Below are 18,459 nucleotides of genomic sequence, written 5' to 3'. Positions count from 1 at the left end.
TTTTAACAACTTTTGGACAGATTGCGAGTCTGCAGATTTGTGGTCCCCTGAGGATAGAAACCTACTTACACTGATTTTAACATTACATAGCACTACCATAAGGTTTGTGTTTTAGACTTGCATACCTATCTCAACAAATGTCGGATGGACAAGCATGAAATCTGGAACAGACTTTCTCCAGTACAGGACTCTAAATTGACTGTACTGTTTGCTTGAAGTAAAAGCTACACTTATTCCTGATCTCAGAGGTTCGGCAGCAAGTCTACTTAGGTGTGGCAGATGGTCCCTGAGCCTGGTTGCATTGGTAGGTGTCCATTCTCCGTGTAACAAGTCATTCAGTGCTTTCTGTAAGTGCCAAGTTGAGTCGCCTGCTCCACATTCACAGGTTGATATCTGCCTACCCAGTAAATCATGTGGCTTGTGTACTGAAGGCTCATGTCCTTTCTCAGGCGGTCTGATTTGAGTCTACCCACCAGCCATTTGCTGCATGCCATTTCCCTTTAGTCTGCTCTTTCTGTCAAACAAAGTCTTAAAACACTGAGGTCTAGGCTGCTCTATGCAAATAAACACTGTCCAGCCAAAAATAGCTGTTGTTGGTCTAAAACAAAGACAGATTCAGCGAATGCATGCCTTATTTTTCTGCCTCAAATGTCATCAGAAACACATTTCTTGTAATACTTTTTTAAATTTAAGTTAATATTTCATCCAGTTAGGTGCAGCACAGTAGGCGAACAAAGAAGGAGCACAAATCTCAGTTATCTGTGGTCACTGTCAGTGTTGGGAAGCTGTCTGATATCTTACACACAAAAACACCTCTCTCTGGACACGTTCCACGAGTTTTTTTCCACACTGCTCCATTGTCCTTGCTCTTTGGGGATTCTTAGATTTCTTTCTTTAATATTATGAGGTCTTTACCTTGCAATATCAAGTGCCGTTAGATGACTATTTCTGTAATGTAGAAATGTAATATAAATCAAGTTTAGTTAAAATAAACTGAATTTATAGAGCACCCCACATAACTTTTGTCTTGATGATATGAACGATGAAAAAGAATCTCACAAAAATATTATGATAAGCAACTTTTAATAGACATGGAAATATTAAATGACAAAACTAACTAAAATATTAGACAAAAAAAAAGATTTTTATAAAAAAGCACAGTATAAATGGATAAAATAAATATTAATTTCATTAATTTGTTTAGACTGGCTGTTGATAGAAAAAAGACTAATACACTAAAACTTGACCAGTGATGGTAACTGTTCTTACCAATATGCTGATAAAATATTATTTACAAAGTGCATTAGTTGTACTGCATCTTGGTGAAAAGTAACTGAAATAGCCCTGGCTTGCATATTAATGAAGACCCACATTTGAAATCAGTTTGTGACTTGAGAGCATCATTTTGATTATCATACAAAGGTAGCATGTTTCAAAAGAATATATGAAGTTTTACATACTGAAACGATGGCATTTGTATATATTGGTGGCTTTTATACAGATTTGTTAGAAAAAGGAGATGAAGTGAGTCATTTAGGTTAACCTACAGACAGCATATATCTTCTAAATGTCTTTCTTGCCTATTTCACATGTGGTCATGAACATGTCATCATGTGGAAGGAAAATGAAAAACAGCTGCCAGGAAAAAATGTCCATCACTGGCTTCAGCTGTTTAACAGGTTTGATTTGCGAACAATGTCTAGTAAACACAGAGCCAGCCGCAAAGCACAGATCCAAACACCAGCAGGACCAGCTGTGGAAGCCTCTCTGTCCCACTGGCTGCTAACTGTACTTGCTTGCTGTTAAAACCTGAGCGGGCGGCCTGTGTGCTTCCCCCACTGCAAAGTACCATGGGAGCCTGAAAGGAAGTGGGTCGCCTCAGCGGTCGGTCAGGACTGGACCCGTCAGTTGGCCTCTCGCCGATAAACAGCAGTGGGTGTTTCCTGTGATCCAGCTCTATCTTGAAGAGCTCGTACTCTTTATGGGGCAGCTTGATACCCAACACGGTGCATCCGTCTGTGGGGGTCAAGTCCTGCTCTACTCCGACCTCCCATCCTCTAGCACGACCACATTTCCCTGGCTTTGTACTGTTTAGCAATTTGGCTGTGGGCTCCCCCATGGCTGTGGCTCTGACCTGGGTTACCTTGAAGACAAACTCAGAGGCTCCTGAGATTTTGGGGGAGGGGTTTCCCTGAGCATAGTGGCCCGAGGCTCTCAGGGTGAAAGTGGGCTGAGAGCAGGCAGAGTCAGAATAGTGCCGGTAGATGCCCTCCCAGGCGTGCTGGTGGGGATTAAAGGTGAAGTCTCGGGTAAGAAAGAGGACATTGGGACGGGTTTCACAGCGCTGGCTAACCCATCGGCCTCCAAGAGACAGATAGGTTGCAGGGCTGCGGGGCAACACAGGGGGGCGCTGGTCTGAGGAGCGGTACACCAGAGCACATACAGGGCAGGGGTGGATGTGATGCTGCAAGAAAAAAGAATGTTATATGTTGACCCCAAGCATTTTATTTTAATAGATGCTGTCCGTTTCTCGTTTTATAATTACTGGCTTTGATATTTAATCCTCTTTAATTAGGCTTGAAGTTATGCTTCATGAAGGATGGGGCAAGTTTGAGTGACAAATGGTGAAAGGGTGCTGGTTTAAAATGCAAATGTGTCTCCCTCCCTGCTTTCCTAATATTCATCGTGCTACTGAATAAAGCTGAAAAGCTCTGAAAAACAATTAAACAGCAACAACAAAAATGTAGGTGCTGTTATAGGCATTAGCCAACCTCTGTGTCGTCGGTGGAACATTTTCATTTCAGCTACCTGCCAAATATCGTGGCTTCCTTTGTGGTTCGAACACCCCATCCAACACTGAGAGCCGCAACGCTTTGCAGGCATGAAAACAATCTGTTTTACATTTTTCTCAGTAAATGACTGATAAATTTTCTGTTGATTGACTAATGCTCTCACTGACTAATCTTTTCCCTTAGAGAGCTTTGCTTCAAGACTAAATTGAGCAGATTTTCCAGACTAAAAAATGTTTTTTGGCCTGGAAGAAACTATTTTTTATGAATGTATAATATGGTCTAAACCCAAACTGCCTAGATGTATGAAAAAAAACCAACAGTTTGTCAGCCTGTAATGTGTTGACCTATCTTAATTAACAGGCTGCGTCAGATTTTTTTGAATTATTATTTGGAAAAGGATTTTATCCTTTAATTATAAAGCCGAGTAGAATAACGGATAAATCAGAAACACTAATTGATCATATTTTCATTAATAGCTTGGAGAGTAATATTATGAGTGGCCTCATCATAAACAATATAAGTGATCATTTACCAGTCTTTTTTACTTTTGATTTAAATATGAAAAGAAAGGAAGAAGTTGGTTTCGTGAGTCATAGAAGGTTAAGAAATAACGAGGCAATTAACAAGTTTAGACAAGATCTCATGGAAGTGGACTGGAAGGAAGTTTATGTTAATGAGGTCAACGTTGCATATGGAGCATTTTTAAATACTTACTTGGCCTTGTATGATAAACATTGTCTATTGGTATCATTTAAGTATAAGAAAAAGAATAAGAATTTGAAACCTTGGATAACTAAGGGTCTTGCTTATAAAAATAAGTTGGTATTAATATTGAGGAAAGCCAAGAAAGACTATTATATTAAACTTTTTCAGGAAAACAAGAATAATATTAAGGGCATTTGGAATATTTTTAAAGAAGTATTGGGTAACAAGAACACACCCTCAGATCGGCCTATTTATTTCATTAAGTTGTCGATGACTGAACGAATTCAATTCTTTTTTTGTAAATGTTGGACCTACTTTAGCAAATTTAATTAGAAAAAATGACAACCCAGAATATGAGGAAGTCTGGAAAGGAGAAAGTAGAGTGGTTAATTCTATATTCTTAGCTGATATTACCATAAAAGAAAATAGCAATTGTAGAAAACTTTAAAAATAAAAAATCTTCTTTACCTCCAGAACAGCAGTGGGAAACTACGTTATCATTTGTTCCTCATCACAGAGAAACCATTTCGAAACTCTATGATGCTATTCTGTCTTTTAGTAACCACTCTAATGTTAAGCTTAAGTGTACATGGGAAGGAGAACTGGGAATTCGTATACATGAGGAGTCTTGGGAACAGGCTATAGCAAGGGTACGATCTTCCACCTCCTGTGCTCGTCTTGGACTTATTCAATTTAAGGTCATACACAGGGTGCATTTCTCTAAGTCTAGACTTTCTGAATTGTATCCAGAAGTGGAAAATAAATGTGATAAATGCCATGGTTCTCCTTGTCACCTTAGCCACATGTTTTTTCTGTGTCCTGAGCTACAAGGTTTCTGGACAGGGTATTTTGCTATTATGTCAACTGTTCTTGGGGTAACTCTTCATCCTTGTCCTCTGATTGTTGTATTTGGGATTCCTGTTCGCTCACTTACACTTGAAGCCACACAAAAGGATATTATAGCCTTCACATCCCTATTAGCGAGACGTCTAATATTGTTGCATTGGAAGTCTGTTAAGTATCCTACTATTTCCCGGTGGCTTAAAGATGTCATGTTTTTTTTAAAACTTGAAAAAACTAAATATACGTTGAGAGGTTGCACAGCCAAATTTTTTCACAAGTGGCAACCCTTTATCTCTTATTTTGCTAGTCTAGAGGTATTGCCTGTTTAAATCTACTTTTGTTACTGTTATATTCCTCTAATATGTTTGATGGTTGTGTTGATCTGTGTGTGTGTGTGTGTGTGTGTGTGTGTGTGGGGGGGGGGGGGGGGGGTTGTGTTTTTTTTTCATATATATATATATATATATATATATATATATATATATATATATATATATATATATATGTTTATTTACTTAGGAAAATGAAGAAAGGTTGATTGTATTTCGGTAACTGCAAGTACTGTTGTTTTCTTTTTTCAATAAAAAAATTTCCAAAAAATAAAAAAAATAAAAAATCTACTGACTGTGATGGTATAGACATGGTTATAATTAAAAAGGCTTTAGACTGTATAAGTATTAGAGTATAGTGTAGTATAAGAGATATTTTTAATCTCTCGTTACAATCAGGAGTATTTCCTGATCGAATGAAAGTGGCAAAAGTGATACCCTTATATAAATCAAGAGATAAGCATAGTTTTAACACAGTTTTCAAAAGTGCTTGAAAAACTTTTTGCGCAAAGACTTGATAGTTTTATTGAAAAAAATCAACTAATAAATGAAAATCAATTTGGATTTCTTAAAAATAGATCAACGGCATTAGCATTGTTGACTTTCATTGACGATATTTCATCTGCAACCCATAATAATAAATACACAGTTGGGGTATTCGTTAATTTAAAAAAAAGCTTTTGACACATTACAACATTCTTTTTTGATTTCTTAATTGTATAATTATGCTGTGAGACGAGTGGCATTGAATTGGTTAACGAGTTATTTAGAAAATAGGTCGCAATATGTACATTATCTCGGCAATACCTCTGAAAGATTAAAGATTGTATGTGGCGTTCCTCAAGGTTCTATTATGGGACCTAAACCTTTTAATTTATATATTAATGATATCTGTGACGTATCAAAAAGGTTAAATTTTATTTTATTTGCAGATGACACAAATTTTTATTGCTCTGGAGAGAATTTGAAAGATTTGGTTGAAATTATGATTTCTGAGATGTTAAGATTTAAAAAATGGTTTGATGTAAATAAATTATCTTTGAATCTGACAAAAAACGAAATTCATGATATTTGGCAATCGTGTAAAGGAGGAAGAAGTCATTATGTCCATTAATGGAGAATTGATTGAAAGAGTTACTGATTTTCGCTTTTTGGGTGTAATAGTACATGAAAATTTGACGTGGAAATCACATATTGAATATATTAGAAAGAAGATGGTTAAAAACATTTATATTTTGGGAAATGTAAGAGATTTATTAGACTACAAAACAATGCGCATTTTATATTTTTCATTGTTTTTCTCATACTTTAGTTACTGTGTTGAAGTTTGGGGTAATACATATGAGAATACTATAAAACCTCTAAACTTATTACAGAAGAAAGTGATACAAATGATTCATAATGTTAAATATAGAGAACATACAAATAAATTATTTATAAAATCGAAATTATTAAAATTAGGAGATTTAGTGAAACTACGGACACTATTAATTATCTTTAAGGCTAAAAATAATTTTGCCTTTTAAGTTACAAATAGTATTTTTAATGTGTTCGGGGGCAGAAGACAGCAGAAGGAAATTTTATTTTAAGCATCAGCTAGCTAGGACTACACAAAGATTAATGAGTCCAACGGTTAGGGGTATACGACTGTGGAACTCTCTTCATTATAATTTAAAGAATTGTATAAATTTTCATTGTTTTAAAAAGTGTTACATGTCTAAAACGATAACTCAATATGAAGAATGTGAATGAAATTGGAGTTAATTGACAAAGGATCCATTATTTTTTTTGCCTCATTTATTTTATTTACTTATCTTTTCTCCTTGTTACTATGTGGAGTGGTATATTCTGATTGTAAATTTGTTGTTTGGTTTGATTTAGGACCGGAGATAAATGTTAATGTTAGTTTGTTCCTTAATTTTTGGTGCCCACTTGCAATATAAGTTGGATTGTAGATAGGGTGCAGGGTTTAATAAGAATATTTTCTTCTTCCTGCTCCTTTTCACACATGGTTGCAGTGCTTTACTGATAGAAAGTGTGGTTGGTTTGTCTGAAAGAACTAACTGTGGAAACTGTTGTACCAAGTGTGAAATAAATAAATAAATGAAATGAAATGAACAGAAACTGCTTTCAGTGCTTATTGATAAAAAATCACTGTACTGTCTTACCATGGCATTCTGCAGTGGTTGCTGGTACCCAGTAGGTTTGTACTGAGTTCTTTGTGTCCAGTCAGTGTGGATATCCCCCAAGAACAGCTCCTGGACCTTCCTTCCATGGCTGTGGTATTGCGTTTCTACTCGTACTAAACCCATCTCCATCATGGAGAAACCCAGTGCTTCCAGACATCCCCTCCCTGCCCGTGTGTTGTATAGCTCGTAGAGCTTCCCTGGCACCACTCGACCCAGGCTGAGACCTACGCATGTTGAAGGGAGCCTGGAGGCCAATCTCTGTTTGGCTGCAAGGCTATGAACCACAATGGCCACTTTGCTGAGGTGATGCTCAGCTTCAGTAGCCCCACGAGTGATCCAAGAGGCCTGGCGCAGACGGATCTTTCCCCTGACTATCAGGGAGTAGCTAGGATCCTCGCAGCTGCTGTCGGTATAGTAGTGCTGCAGGGCCTGGAAGTGACGGTTGGGATGGAAAGTGTAGGAGCGGGTAAGAAACTCTGGACCAGGACGAACTTCGCATCTAAATGCAGAAGGAGAAAAATTATATAATCAATTGTTTTTATGGATAGCTTTCAAGTTCTTTAAGTATGACAGAGATGACTCTGAAGTATTGAATTATTTGGGACAGGTCTCGATTTGGCTTTTGTTTTTAAGATGGAGGGTCATTATCATTGCTCTATATGAATTTGTACCTTATTGATACCCAAGTACCATCCAGTTGTGGTGGTATATCTGCTGTGATTCTCACTCTGTCCTGTATGTTGTGGTACTGACAGTGGGGCTCCCACTGGAGGCTCTCACTGAAGTTGGAGCAGGATGCAAATGGACCTGTTGGCACCTCCCAAAGTTTTGTCCCTGTTCCTACCACCAACAGAGCTGGAAAGAAAAATCAAAACAGTGTGTCAGTTATCCCATCTGATCAACACAAATGCTTCGTTCAATGGCATGGGAAGACTCTCAGCCTCCGTCATTAGAAAATAAATGGAAATGCTAAGAGCCTATTGGTTATATTCACATTTCAAACAAGCTAGATTCACTGCAGTTCAGTCCAAACTCTTTTGGGATTGTACTTTTGTTGAATTTTCTATGTAATGAGGAGAGAGACTGCTATTTATCCATACATGGCTGTAAAACAGGACCTTTGTATCAGTGCTAAAATTTTGGCTTGTCACTTCAATCAGCCTGCAGCTGCAACATACAGGCTTTTAGTTTGCTTTGAGACAGGAGGTGTGAGTGGAAGTGTTTGTGTGGGAGTGTGTAGTCTTTGTTCTGTATATATAGTTATATTTTGTTTTTCTCAAAAAATTGCAATAATGCAAACGGGTGGGTCAGCGACAGCAGCAGGCCAACTGAGCCAAACACATCTGCTGATAATATGATTTTAAGAAAAACACTCATGATGATTAATGTTCTTGTTCTTGAGTTTTCCCAAACACTGACAGCTAATCCAAATGAACGCCTTATTCACTCTATAGCATTTTATTGATCTGACATTTGCACATCTGCAGTGTGTCTGCCATTAATCTTAACTGCAATTTCACCTCAATGCGTGTGTTGCCAACAAGGTCGAGTGCTCTGGTGTGGTTCCCAACCAGAACAAAGCGATAGGATTTTCTGATTGCACCCTCATGGTTGCAACATGAGGAAGCCCTCTGGGGTCTGTCTGGGCAATGTGCGTACTTTTGCGTGTGTCAAAGTTATGGCTTCAGCTTTAAATCCCCCCAAAAGAAATGTCAAAAAGCAAAGCTGCATGTGTTCTCGCAGATGCCTCCATCTTCTGTTGCATTCATTTTCATTTGTTGACTTGAAATATCCTCATTAGGCTTTTACCATTTCATGTAACCTGTTACACAATGAACTTGTGAAAGTGTGTTGGTAGGGGAATATTGTCACATGTGGACAGAATGACCGTGTTTTTGCTTAGTGTGTGGTATCAGCCTTCTATCTAATGCTGTCATTTTCTGGGCACATTCCTCAGAGATTTTGGTTCATATTGACATGATAGCATCGCACAGTTGCCACAGACATGTCAGCTGGTCATCCATAATGTCAATCGCCTCTTCCACCACATCCCAAAGGAGCTCTATTGGCTTGAGACTCTGCACTGTGATGTTCAGCAAACCAGTTTGTGATGGCCTTAACTTTGTGACATTGTGTGTGTGATTTCTGCTGGAAGTAGCCATTAGACTGGTGTGCTCTGGTCATGAAGGGACAGATATGGTCTGTAACAATGCTCAGGTAGGCTGTAGCATTTAATCAATTGGTGCCAAGAGGCCCAAGGTGTGAAGAGAAAACAGTCCCCGCGCCATGACACCAGTACCACCAGTTTATAATGCTAATATAAAGCAGGAAAGATCCATTGTTTCATGTTATATGCCAAGATCAGATCCTGCCTTCCAAATGTCCCAGCGGAAGTCAAAACTCATCACACCAGGCAGCATTTTTCCAGTCTTCAATTTGAGTGAGCCTGTGTGAATTGCAGCTCCAGTTTTCTGTTCTTAGCTGACTGGCGTAGCCCACCTGCTTCAGAGTTTGACATGTTGTATGTTCAGAGATGCTTCTCTGTAAAACTTGGTTGTAGCCTGTAGTTATTTGAGTTACTTTTGACTTTCTGTCTGCATGGAGGAGTCTGGCCATTCTGCTTTGACCTTTGACTCCAACAAGATATTTTCGCACAGAGAACCTCCGCTCACTGGGTATTTTCTGTTTTTTGGATCATTCTCTGTGAACGTTAGAGATAGCTCCAACTATTCAAAATCACTTTTCTTCCCCTTTCTGTTGCTCAGTTCTAACTTCAACAGGATGTCCAGACCATGTCTGCATGCCAAAATGTCTTGAGTTGCTGCCATGTGATTAACTGTTTAGATATTTGTGTTAACGAGCTGCTGTTCCTGATGAAGCGGCCAATTAGTGTATATGACTGCTCACTAGTGGCGCATTCCTGAATAAGTCAGAAATTTTGATTTACCAGTCAGGAATTTTTTGTGAGACACCCCCTCAAGTTGGAAATGGCAATATTAGTGGGAACAGATCAACATACCCTGATTTAGCTATCCAAGATGGCAGCACTGAATGTAAACAGTAAAACTGTAAAACTGCTACATGCAGATCAGGCTCTATCCACGAAAGTGCTTTTTAAGTGCTACAGTCTTTTGCTGAAAACATTAAAATTATTGCACTTTTGCTTTAAATTTCTTTTTAAGTATTCCGCCTAGTTTTTCCTCCCTTTCCTTTTTACTTGCTCTATTATTCCTTTTTACTCCCATAACTGTCACATTCTCCCTTTACTACTTTTAGTAAGCTTACCCCACATTTTTCAGGGAGAAGATCACCTGTCGAGGCTACAGTTGAGTTTGGAGTAAGTTGTGCAAGTTTCGGCTAGAAGGACCCACAGACCACTCGGTTTTCCCATGGCTCAGCAAATGAAGCTCAAGGACTTTTGAACGGAAAGTGTGTGATGTTGATTTTCCTTTAAAAGGCTCCAAGATGGAGGCTGACGGATCTGCATTTATTAACCTTGTTAGTGTCAAATGGAGGATATTTTTTGTTCCCTTTGCTCTTGGAATGGTTCCCACACACACTGACCACAGCCGCAGACATGTGTGCTGCTCAGTCGTTTCCCAACGTCCTTCCAGCTGATGCTCACACACATAAACAAACACACAACCGTAAAGTCTGACCTGTACATCCATCGACCACAAAGCCAGACTCAAACTCAAAGCAAATTTTTCCTCCTTTCAGCAGTCTGTCGGTATGTTGATAAGATTAATTCTTCTTTTTGCTGTCACAGGCAATGAAACATGTTTGCAATTTCCCCTATGTGGTGATGTGTTTGTTTATGCTCCCTGTCACTGCAGCTGGTGAAGAAACCCGGTCAGTCAGTCCCAGCTGGGCTCCTTTGGGAGAACCCGGAGCAGAAATACTAATCAGGATTAATTAATTTCCACGGCTCCTTACAAGTCATCCAATTGGTCTGTTTTGTGTTATCTGTCCATGCAACATGTTGCCTAAGTGGTTACTCGCACAGAGCACAATGAATGGACACAGAGACAAGAGTCCCAGTCTGTGATGTGGAGTCATTTGGACTGGTATATTGGACTTTCTGTTCTTGCCAAAGCATTTCTATAGAGTGTTTCTTGAGGTCACTTGTCATTCAGTCCCTTTCCCTCTCTTGGATCTCCTTCCAGTTGGGCATATGGTTGCATTTACTAAAAGAGTGCTCATAAAAGCAGAGCTTAGTAAAACAAAATTGCTCATCGTGGGGTTTTAAGTATTCTTCTACAAAAGAGCCCTATTCCAACCACAAGTGAGGTGATGGTGTAATACATATGATAATATCCAATCCCAGTCTCCATTTGGAGGAGATGGGGGACTATTTTACTTGATTCACTTCCTACACAGGCAGTCACATTGCATTAGTTTTACCCTGCAATGGTTCCTACTGATTTATTTTTCCACAGCGGGCCCTAAAACTTCCCACTCATATGGCCTGTCACAGCATAGTGGTCAGTGCATCTTTTAAAACAGATTTCATTACATATACCAGTAAAACTTTATGTAAGACTGAGACTTGAAAGTTACATTTAAGCTTAAAGATGGATTTGATGCTTGTGGAAGTAGCTGAATTTATTAAATACTTTTTAAAAGGTAGAAATTATCTTTACAGAACGTGTAATAGCATTTAGATCAGAATATTTAATAATTGTATACTTCTTGGATGACATCAGACTGTTATTTTAGTGTTTCTTTTTCTAATCTCATTAAACAGTTAATTACTTTGAAATATAACTCCAGGTCCTCACCTTAACCCCCCAAATCAGCCTCTTCTCTTTCTTTAACCGTGACAAAAATCTTCTTTGTCACATTTTTACAGAAATGCTGCAGGAACATTATAATTCCTAAAGCCAAAGTCTAGTTTCCTCAAAGACATCAGAATTTACAGTATTCAACAATATCCAGAAAGAATATGTTACTGACTACATACAATGTGGGTTTCATGCAGCCTTATGACTGATAGAAAAATACTAATAAGCATTAAAGAGAAATCACTTATCAGAAAAGTAAGCTTACAGGTTTCTACATTCAGCGACTCACTGCTTCTGCATTTTTATTTACATTCATCCATTTTCTTCCGCTCATCTTATGGGAAGGCAGAAAGGCAGCATGCTGCAGTGGTTAGCACTGTTGGCTCATAGGAAAAAGGTCCTGAGTGCAGCTCCACCATCTGACCCCTCTCTTTGCAGGGTGTTCTGGGTTCTGTCTGGGTAGTCTGGTTTCCTCCCACAGTCCAAAGAAATATAATTAGTGGGATTAGGTTAACTGATTATTCTAAATTGCCCATAGGTTTCAGTAGGTGTCTGTCTCTCTGTGCTAGTCCCTGCCTCTTGCCCTATAATGGCTGGGATAGCATCCAGAATCCTTATTGTGTTCATAATTATTTTAAAGCCAAGACCTGGAGAAAAGTTCTTCTGTAGGGGACTTTTGCTGCTCTATGCTAATTTCTTATATTAATCTTCACATTCTGGAGTGTCAAAAAAAACAACAGGTTGTTTTGTTTTATTATCCAATAGATGAATCCAACAATTGCCTTCAAAGCTGTTCCCTTATTGAGAAGAATGTGACAAATTCTGGAACGACAGGATTAAAGCCACCTTCCTACTCTACCCCTTGATGCACTCCGGCTCTTTTAATTGTCATCAAGCCTTACAAAACACTGCTGAATCCACAAGCAAAAATCATTCCTCTAAATCGTGTAGATTTACAATTCTTCCACCAGAGGTCAGCGCCGCAGCCTGTGAGCTGCGTGTGGTCTGGACGGTCAGTCTGTCATCCCCACTAACACTGGCGTTTGCCTCATCTGACTGATGACCAGCCAAAGTAATCTACCTGTCTTTGAGCTCATATATTCCCTCAGTTCCCCCCTACACACGCACATACGTACACTTTCACAAAAAACACACTGCACACATTGATGCACAGTAGACTGCAGAAGGGATACCATTTATATGAGACCTCCGGGTTGCCCTGTGTTTGTTTGTTTGCATTTGTGATTACGGTCTGGCAGCGTTCGCTCTCCTCTCTCACGTCTCGTCCACAGAGCCACGTTAAAAATAAGGCTTTATGTACGTCTTTATTTGGAGCTATCCTGTAAAAACAAGAACCAGATCCTGGCACTTTTAATTCAGGGCTTGCGGGGAATCAAGTGCATGACGTTGAAGTTGACCGCACAGCTGGTCCATCACGGAGAGAGATGTCTGTGTCTTCTTCACAGCTACTTCTGAAAATATTTAACAGAGAATCACTAAAGCTGCCAAAATGGAGGCAGCCTAGGTGAGGGAAAAATATCCAAATAATGTGTTGACATGAAGGCAGTGTTGGACCAATCCCCCCAGTATTTTAAATAAATCTTCCAACTTCTTCTTCTTCTTTTTTTTAAACTACATCCTTACCCTCTTTTTGTGCTCTGATCGCTCTTTGTGCTGTGGATCAAACTCCCTAAACTGTCCCTGAAGTGCCTGTGCCCTCCTGGCCCTCCTTCCTCTCCGCCTGATTACTTTTCTCTCCCCCTGATGAAAAAGCCATGATATTTACGCCTCATTTGTCCTGGATGAATTTCAGATTTCTCCTTTCTTTCATCTGTCTTTGTTTATTTTCTTCTCTTTCTCCGTGTGTCTGTCAATGGTTTATGAAGTGAACGAAGTTCATGACAGTAAGGGGTGGGGTTTGGAGGGGTGAGGCGTCTTCGTGCTCCAGAATGACAAGATTAGTGAGGTGCATGTGTGCGCGTTCTCTCAAAAGCAACATTAAATGCTACAGAAGCTCATCATTCCACATATTTAGGTGACTGCTGCACATTATTCACAGTTCACAGCTGCTTTTTCAGGCTTCCTGACTCACTCAGCTGCCATCCAGATTTTGGATAGGTGTTAATAGCCAATGATTCCTAAGCGTTTTGGCTTGCAGCACCTGATAATGAAGGGGTGTGTGCTGGCTGCACAATGTTTTGCAGGATATCCACATATAGTGCACAACGAGCAGTGAAGATTGATATTCCTGCTTTTGGTTTTATTTTTTTCTCACGGCTCCTCTTCTAATCTAAATAATTGAATTAATCTAGACGATGCAACCACCTGCATAATAACTTTTTACTCTTAAAAGATCTACTATTTCAACAGATTTTCACTGTTCAGCAGAAACAATAATTTTATTTATCTTATCCAAAAAGGTAAGAGTACGCAAACATGGGGTGTAAATATTTCAATACAACAGGCCGCACAACAGTTGTTCTACTTTTTTCTTTTAAAAAAGTGCTCTTTTTTTTTTTTTACTATTTACTATTTACTGTTTGTTTTAAACCATAAAGGATTTATTGTCTTCTGGTTCTACACCAGTGAATGACTATTGATACTCATATATCCCTGCATATAATGCTTTGAGGACTTTATTCAATACTCTGTTCTGCTGAATACAGATAGAAGATGTTGGTGCCCAGTGCCTGTTGCTAAAAACACAGAATACACATTAAACATCTTCTGCGTTACCTGGACCTGCAGTTCTCATCTGGTAGAAGCTAACCCTTCAGCCAAACCTCCTGTTCCCTCGATGAGCTAACACATTTATTATAAAGCAGCCTAAGTTATCATTATCCCTTCAGCACATTTATGCTGTGTGATTCTGGGCTGTCTAAGAAAAAATTTAAAGGCGTGAGAGAGGACTCTCATGCAGGCTGACACAAACCTTGATTTGGCAACTAAAAATAATCTATGTTGACAATACTTCTGAACGCATGCTGATGGTATGGTATGCTTTTCTAAACTTAGTCCTTTCTTTATTGATTTAGATTCTGACAGTTTTATTGACACACGTTAAGCTTGATAAACTTGGTACACAGTCAATGCCCTCATTGTTAAGGCACTAGCATTCAAAACTGTAATTACTGAATTTATAATTATAGTCTTTACGGCATAGATAATGTACTGCTGCCCTGCTCTGTCTCCGCACAACAGCATGCAAAGTAGATTTTTCTCAGCCAGGGCTGTTTTGCAGGAATATCCCTTTCCTTTCCTTCCACCCTTGTCACTAAAGTCAGACGAAGGTCAGGCTGATTTAGAGGTTTTCCTAAGAACATGAGGTCCAGTGTGTTATTCTAACCCTGGGTCCCCGTTTCTTCTTTTGGCTTTAACCCCAGCATCTCATCGCAGCCTTCCAGGCCAGGAGTATCCTTCTGTCCCCAGGGCAGCACAAGGACAACTACTGTTGTCTTTTCATCACAGTGTAAGCTGCTTAATCCAACGGCCTCGTTTATTTAGACAAGGGATCAACAGGGGTTTGCCCAATGGATGCTGCTGCCAGTTCCACTGTGGTTAGCAAACTCTGGCTCCTATTCACAAAGCAACAACTCACACACACACACACACACACATAATGTCGTACTGCGTAAAACAGCTGTCTCCTCAAGCCAACACATCCACTTACTCTTCAACGATGTTTTTCAAAAGTCTCTGAAAGCCAGCAGCACATTGAAGCCCAACGCTGGATTTTGAGCTGTCTGACAACGAGGAGGATTCTTTGTTATACGAGCACCTTCATTCATTGTGGTCTTTTTTTTTTTGGTGGACAGCCAAGGTACTTAAGATTTAGATAGTGGACAGGGAAATTGATGGTCCGTTGATGTTTTTGGAAGTGAAATTTTAATTCTTTCATCTTAATTCAAAAGCCTGGCTTGAGATGGTTCTGGAGATCTGGTTGGTGGCTGTTTCATGTACTTGGAGAGAGGTGGAACATGCTACAGCCAAGATGTAGCTTAAACAAAAATGATTAGGGGTTGGATCAGACATTTTATCATCCAGTTCAAGCTGGATGTGTGCTGAAGGAGTTTTTTAAAATCCAGTTATACTTGGTCACCTTTCCTTTTACACGTTCAAAGGTGGAGAAAATCTCCCAACAAAGTGTGGGTAAATGACAAGTTTTTCAAAAGATTAACTTTTAGAACTGAGCTGTTGCTTAGTATAGGAAAGGAGCACAAATTTGAAATAATAAAACATCTGCCAAAAGTTATAAATACATAATCCAAACAAATTCCTTTTTAAAGCTTTTCTAAGCGGCTTTCTGCACAGTTTGAACTGTCCTGTGTGGAGCTGACGACTCAACCTTGCCGGTCTCCCACTGACAAACTTGAGTGGGGAAGAAGCAAAAAGCTCAAAGATACCAGTCTACTACTGAAGCATTGAGCAGGAGATGGTTCTGAAGGGAGGGGAAAGTAAGGCTGGCACCAGACAGATGCCTCCTCCTGTCTGCCTCCAGCCACCCATCACCCTAACCAGCCCTGATGGCCAAAATGCTTTGCTTCCATGATCGAGGCCAAGCGGACAGATCATCAGCTCGGCACAGCAGCTTGAGGTAGGGTCAGTAATGGCTGTCTGCTGTTATTCTAACCATTAACATAATGGCAACATTAGTTCCAGGGCCACGCTTCTCTGCTCCTAGGGAGCCATTGTTTAAAGGCACCAGCTTGAGCCCCTTTTTGAAGACTCCTCCAGTGGCCACAAACGCTTTGAAGACGCTCACAGGGGGAGATGGGGAACACAGACGGGCTATTCATAAGTCTAACATCAGCATAATTTGTGTTTAATTTTTCAAAGTGGTGATCCACATGTTGAGCTTTCATTTGAATTGTGACAAATAGCATAATGACTTCCTTATAATTATGAAGATGTCAGCTTTAATCTCTCTTTTTTTTTGTCTGACCATGTGTTCTCCAATCTAAAGTTCTAGCTCTAGTTCTTACAAGAGTAAGCATTTACTGTCTCTTATTCTTTTCCTAGTGAAACTTTTGATTACAAGGGGGTATCTGTAGCTCCGGATTACCTGCCGAAGTGTAAAATGTAAATTTTACATGACTCGTGGTCTTTGTGAGTTTAAGCCTATTGTAAAATAACATTTCTCTTAAACATTTTTCAAGAATCAAAATCTACACCAATTAACTACGCCGAAGTCAGTGCTTGAACTCACCTTGCCACAGAAACCAGACACCCCTCAACAGGTGACTGAATCGTCCGCTTGACATGTTTCCTGCTCCCGCGCCCTTCATTCACACACTGTGTTCAGAATATAAACTGTGATCCGTGGGAAATCCAAAACACAGAGATGGCTCCTGTCAACAAGAAACAATCATGCAGGATACCAACATGACAAGAGCTCATGAATGAAGTTCCCAGTAATCCCACAGACAAAACTCTAATTTCCACTTCAGCCAAAAAGGTGTTTTGTTTTGTTTAAAAACAAACAAACAAACAAGTAAAAAACTCTTCTTCTTTTCTTTTAGCTCCAATTCTTGGCTTCCATGGTCTGATAAAAAAGGTCCTCTGTTGAGGTCATCCGTTCATGAAACTTCTGCACACTGGTGGTTTCCTTGAGCTGACGTGGGGTGAGAATAAACTCTCTCTCAATCATACACCGTTGTCTCACTCCAGTGCAGCACTGTGAATCTGTTCCACTCAAAGCATGTGCAGTGAGGGTGTGTGTGTGTGTGAGCAGGAGGATTGTATGTGTGTGCACTCCTGTCTGGCTCTTATAGTTTTGAGCTGAGAGGAGGGAGTAAAGAGAGAGAGAGAGGGATGGAAGAAGGGAGGGCAGATATAGGGAAAGTTTCAGTGTGTGTGTGTGTGTTTGTGTGTGTGGAGGAGGGGGATTGAGCTTCAAGCTTCCTTGAGCGAAGACTCTGAGAAGTTTTCAGAGCAAGGTGCAAAAGGGCAGGGATGAAAAGAAGTTACTGCTACGGTCACAATCCCACAGCACGACTTGGTTAAACAACAACATAAAAAATGAATGTATAGGTTCAGGCAAGGAACTGCAATCTCAGTATGTGACATTAGGGAGAAAAAAAAGTCAGTTTGTGTGGGTCAGTACTGTCACCTGCTAGTATTTATTCATTAACAGCTGTGGTGAAGCTGAGACTGAGGTATACCTAGTACACATTTTTTGATTCGGTCTAGATTAATCTCTGCTTTATGCCTTGTTAGCAGTGAAGAGCAAAGCATTACTGCGCCTCTCCATTTATAACTCCAACCAAACTTGAGCCACTTCCCCAAAAATCTTCCTAAAATTTTTGGTCTAAATTTAAAAAAGAAAAAAATATGATGTGTGAACAATGATTGGAGGGACAGCGTGAGTTTGCACTGGAATTAATATAAAAAAAAGATGTGTGTAAATAGCTCAGTTACTACTCCAAAGACTTTACTGTAGACAGTTTTTATTGGATTTAAGTTCTCCCAAAGAAATAGTCCCAATGAAAACTGTTGACAGTGAGGTTTGTGGCATATTGGGAGTAATGGAAACACAATTTCTGGGAAGAGATGCTGCTGCTGCTGAATGTTTTAGCATAAATTTGTTAATGCTGTGTTTGTGATACAAACTCACAAAGTTTTTAACATAAAATCAAAACAATCTACTGGTCAAACTCCCGTGGGTGCATTTCTTTCAGTTTGGGTGCACTGACCCTTTAAGCTGAGGGGGAAAAAAAAGGCACAAATACATGTCAGCAGCAGCTGCGCACACACACGCGGTTTGCACAAACCTGCAGCACACATCATTAAAAAAGGCACATGCATAGACAGACGCTCC

The 18,459-nt window shown here is 39.6% G+C and overlaps 1 protein-coding gene across 1 annotated transcript; it reads right to left on the bottom strand.

Annotated features, from left to right (window-relative positions):
- Nucleotides 1-1,066: 1,066 nt before the first annotated feature.
- On the bottom strand, nt 1,067-17,408 carry apcdd1l (adenomatosis polyposis coli down-regulated 1-like). The gene is made up of 4 exons (XM_040007087.1): nt 16,849-17,408; nt 7,530-7,713; nt 6,838-7,357; nt 1,067-2,464 (listed from the first exon to the last, which is right to left on the bottom strand). Exons 1-4 carry the CDS (start codon nt 16,925-16,927, stop codon nt 1,700-1,702), a joined length of 1,548 nt encoding a protein of 515 aa, XP_039863021.1. The 5' UTR covers nt 16,928-17,408; the 3' UTR covers nt 1,067-1,699.
- Nucleotides 17,409-18,459: the final 1,051 nt, after the last annotated feature.

This window comes from Simochromis diagramma, unplaced genomic scaffold (assembly GCF_900408965.1).
Source record: "Simochromis diagramma unplaced genomic scaffold, fSimDia1.1 OVJJ01000320.1, whole genome shotgun sequence".
Lineage (NCBI taxonomy): Eukaryota > Metazoa > Chordata > Actinopteri > Cichliformes > Cichlidae > Simochromis > Simochromis diagramma.
The sequence above is the reverse complement of the archived record's forward strand: the minus strand, read 5'-3'. Positions and strand labels throughout refer to the sequence as shown.

Coding starts and splice junctions, on each gene's coding strand:
- apcdd1l (XM_040007087.1), bottom strand. CDS start 16,927: ATGAAGGGCGCGGGAGCAGGAAACATGTCAAGCGGACGATTCAGTCAC. Junction 7,714..16,848: donor TGTCTGGTTTCTGTGGCAAG/GTGAGTTCAAGC, acceptor TTTTCTTTCCAG/CTCTGTTGGTGGTAGGAACA. Junction 2,465..6,837: donor AACCACTGCAGAATGCCATG/GTAAGACAGTAC, acceptor TTTTTCTTGCAG/CATCACATCCACCCCTGCCC.